We start from the raw sequence: 4,378 nt of genomic DNA, 5'->3' as shown, positions 1-4,378 counted from the left end.
TATATATATATATATATATATATATATATATATAAGGTTAAGGAGGGTATTGAATTTAACCAAACCCAAAGATACAGGTAATACCGAGTAAGTGCTGTATACCGGCTAGTTGTGCCCCAATCGTTGTATGAACAGGATTGGGGATTATAAGTCGTGTATTAGCGTATGTATGTATAAATATATAAAATGATAAAGAGAACAATGGTAAAGTTAGAAATATATTTTATGGATAGAGTCTTACAGCTGTTTCAGGGAAGATCCAATGCATCCCTTCATCGGAGACAGAAATAGTAAAGGAATCGATTATTATATCTATAAGCGGAGAGTTATAGTATGTATATATGTGTTTGTGTGTCTGTGTTTGTCCCCCTAGCATTGCTTGACAACCGATGCTAGTGGTTCAGCAAAAAGAGACCGATAGAATAGGTCCTAGGCTTCCAAAGAATAAGTCCCGGGGTCGACTTGCTCGATTAAAGGCGGTGCTCCAGCATGGCCGCAGTCAAATGACTGAAACAAGTAAAAGAGTAAAGAGTAAAACACCCAAGCATTAAGTTCAGAATCTATAGTTTATATACCAAACCTCATCTCACATAGGCCAATAGTTTGATATATCAGATAGGCAGTTCATAGCACAGAACATACCTTTAGTGAGCTGAAGAAGACTACAGAAAAGCTACAGAGAAGTCTAGGGGTCATCAGGTTATGAATATACTTTGGACAACATAGACTGATAAGGAATTTCAAACACAGATAGACAATAATTCAACTGTGATCAATAAGCTGCCTTACTTCTATTTTCAGACAGCCGAGAAAGATGAGTGTTTCCAGCTAAGCTTACTGGAAACTGGCGGAGGAGCTACACTTGGTAAAATTACCAAAACTATTGTTACCATAGTTAAGGATGAAGGTAAGCATTTTCAAGTATTTCCTCAAAGAAGTAATTCCAGTTCAGTGGTAGTCTATCTAACAAGTTTGTTTAATGATCTATTCAAATAAACACACCTTTTAATGTCCATTGTAAAGTTTAATCCATTGAGGTTGATCAGGATTTGATAAGTAGCCAGAGAAAGGTAGAGAATCTGTCTGGTTTAGCTCTAAACTAGATTCATAAATAGAATTACAAGAGATCGAACACTTAGTGTTAGAAGCATCATAAAGGAGAAGCTCCTGATAAGCAAAGTTTAAAACCTAGTTTTGATTCTCACTTGTAATAATTTTGCTCTATCAATCCCAAAGTGAGATTTGAACTCAGAATGTGAAGAGCCAAAACAAATGTCACAAGGTATTTTTTCTGACTCTTTAATGATTCTGCTAGTTTGATGCTCTAACAACAATTATTTCGTATAAACAAACACGATGCATCACATTTATAGAGATGTAAAATTAAAGGTTTTCTCAAACATTAACTATAGAATGCAAGTGAAATGGTTTCAAGAGGGGATTTGAAAATGATTTTCCTGAATATTACTCATTTCTATAAAAATAATTCTTTCTAATGTTGGCAAAAGGCCAGTAATTTTGAGGTGAAGTGGAACAAGTTAATTGCACTGATCCCAGTACTTGATTAGTATTTTATTTCATTGATCCCAAAGGAATGAAAGGTAAAGTTGAATTTGGTGGGATTTGAGCTTCGTACCATAAAGACCCAGAAGAAATATTGAGCATTTTGTCTGATATGCTAATTCTGTCAGCTTGCTGCCTTATATAATTATTTATTTCTTAATTGCCCACAGGGAGCTAAACATAGAGGGGACAAATAAGGACAGACAAAGGGATTAAGTCAATTACATCGACCCCAGTGCATAACTGGTACTTATTTAATTGACCCCAAAAGGATGAAAGGCAAAGTCGACCTCGGCAGAATTTGAACTCAGAACATAACGGCAGACGAAATACTGCTAAGCATTTTGCCCGGCATGCTAACGATTCTGCCAGCTCGCTGCTCTATATAATAATAATCATCCTTTCTGCTATAGGCACAAGGCATGAAATTTTGAGGGAGGGGGCTAGTGACTACATCAACTCCAGTTCTCAGCTGATACTTGTTTTCCAAGAAAAAAAACAGAAATTGTCTCAGAGATTTAGTACAGTACCTGCAGAAAGATACAGACTAATGATAAAGCAACAATAATGGTTTTGAAGTTCTCTTGTACAGAAGATAATTGTAGTCAATATCTAATAGTGTTTTAACAGAACTTTCAGATCAATTGTTGATTATGGTTTTCATGCTATGCCATCCTTTTTCTTTTTTCATATCTTTACAGAATTCAATAGCTTGGTCGGTCGAATTGTTAACATGACTAAACTTAATTTAGACGCCCTTCAATTAGACACTATCAGCTGGGGTAAACAGTTTGAGAATGCACTAAATGTTAATGGTGGTGACCTGGAAACTGCTACTGCAGGCGACTATATTTTACACTTTGCATCATTTGCATGGAAGGTAAGACATCTTTTCTAGTGCTTCTTTCAGCATCATCTTTGATTTACCTTATAGAGTTGAGTGACAATGATTTAGATTGATGGAGTATGACTTTATCAGATGCATCACCCCAATTCAATGGGGATAAGCTGAGTATTAGCTAGGAAGTCACTGGTGAATCTAATTTTTAACAACTTTTGATTTTCATTGCTTTCTTTCTGTCCCCACTTTTATTCTTTTTAAATGAGTTGCAGTGCATCTGTGCAACACTGTACACAATAAGCGCATTAATATTATTCAAAGGATATATTGCTAAACTACTTATTAGTCTCATAGGATTTGCAACAATATTATTTGAACTCCACTCTGACAGCTATTACATTTAATCAAAACCATTTAATTCCAAGATTTATTTATGTTTAACAACTGAATGAATTTAATAAAAGCATCTAAATATGAAACATCATGAAAATTGTTCAAACTGAAGTCCTTGAGTGACATATTTTTCCATTCGAGTCAATAAAGAATTACAGATAGTATTTATGGAATTTTGATTTACTGTCGGGTGACTTTCAGCCATCCCTGTATATGTCTGTTATATAAATGGCTTTATCTATTTACATTGGTAAGATGTACCTCCTCACTGAAGCACAGCTTATAATGGTGCCTTTATTAATAACAATGGTGATAAAGTATGACTTTTATTTGGAGGTTTGAAGACTTAATGATTTAGCTAATTGTGACTGCCTTCATTTCTCTCAATGGGTTCACATACTTCCATAGATAAAAGTTGCTGAAAAGGATTAAGAAATCCCTAAAAACATTAAAGAATTCCCATCTCTAGTAGATGGATCTTTTTGAAGTAGCAAGTATTTTGTTTAATTAAATGCATGAAAGTAAGAAATGTCCTTAAATGATCTAATTTATGATTTGTGATTTTTCAGGCTTTGTTTGCTTGTGTGCCTCCACCATCTCTTTGGGGAGGATGGCCAACTTTCTTCGTTTCACTGGCTGTTATTGGTTTAATGACTGCTATTATTGGAGATCTGGCTGGTATATTCGGCTGTTTAATCAACCTTGATACAAGTATTACAGCTATCACCCTTGTTGCACTGGGAACCAGTATGCCTGATACATTTGCTAGTCGAACTGCAGCTCTCATGGAAAAGTATGCAGATGCATCTGTTGGAAATGTGAATGGCAGTAATTCTGTTAACGTATTTCTTGGATTAGGTTTGCCTTGGCTAATAGCTGCTATCTATTGGCACACAAAGGTAAGATTACTTTTCTCTGTAAGAGTTTTATTTCAATTTCATTGTCAAACTGATTGTTATGTCTACATAGTCACAAATTAGTAAAATTCATTAAGAGACCTATTGTTTATTAATTTTACATAAACACACTCTAATCAGAAATAGTAATTAAAAACTTAGCGTGACATCTAAACTCTGTATTTCCAAGACATGATTTACATCAAATCATAATAAATACACAACTTCTAAAGGTTAGTACACATTTCCTGTTTCCAGAATATAAAATGGAAGAATGTCAACTTTCACTCCCTACTTCCATAAACTAATAACTAGAGGCTCGGGCATGGCTGTGTTAGTTAAGCTTACTTTGCAACCGCGCAGTTTTAAGTTCAGTCCCTCTCTGTGGAATCTTGGGCATGTTTCTATTAGTATAGTCTTGTGAGTGAATTTGGTAGACAACCTATGGAAGCCTATTACGTGTGTCTTAGTGCTTGTCCCCACCATAGGTTGAAAAGCGGTACTGGTTTGTTTGTTTCTGTAACTTAGCCCTTTGGCAAAAGAGACCAGTAGAATAAGTACCAGGGTTAATTTGACTAAACTCTTCAAGGCAGTGCACCAGTATGGCCACAGTCCAATGACTGAAACAAGTAAAAAAAATAGTGTGTGTGTGTATATATATATATATATATATATATATATATAT

The 4,378-nt window shown here is 34.9% G+C and overlaps 1 protein-coding gene across 7 annotated transcripts in view; it reads left to right on the top strand.

The window, feature by feature from the left end:
• The window catches only part of LOC106881123 (sodium/calcium exchanger 3), a 120,739-nt gene that overhangs the window by 113,466 nt on the left and 2,895 nt on the right, over positions 1 to 4,378 (top strand). For all 7 annotated transcript variants that reach the window (XM_014931376.2, XM_052966963.1, XM_014931377.2 and 4 more), the window contains 3 exons: positions 802 to 907; positions 2,265 to 2,443; positions 3,367 to 3,696. In XM_014931376.2, coding sequence (XP_014786862.1) covers positions 802 to 907; positions 2,265 to 2,443; positions 3,367 to 3,696 — 615 coding nt within the window. The remainder of the gene's footprint in view (positions 1 to 801; positions 908 to 2,264; positions 2,444 to 3,366; positions 3,697 to 4,378) is intronic.

This window comes from Octopus bimaculoides, chromosome 4, assembly GCF_001194135.2.
Source record: "Octopus bimaculoides isolate UCB-OBI-ISO-001 chromosome 4, ASM119413v2, whole genome shotgun sequence".
NCBI classification, from domain to species: Eukaryota; Metazoa; Mollusca; class Cephalopoda; order Octopoda; family Octopodidae; genus Octopus; species Octopus bimaculoides.
The sequence above is the reverse complement of the archived record's forward strand: the minus strand, read 5'-3'. Positions and strand labels throughout refer to the sequence as shown.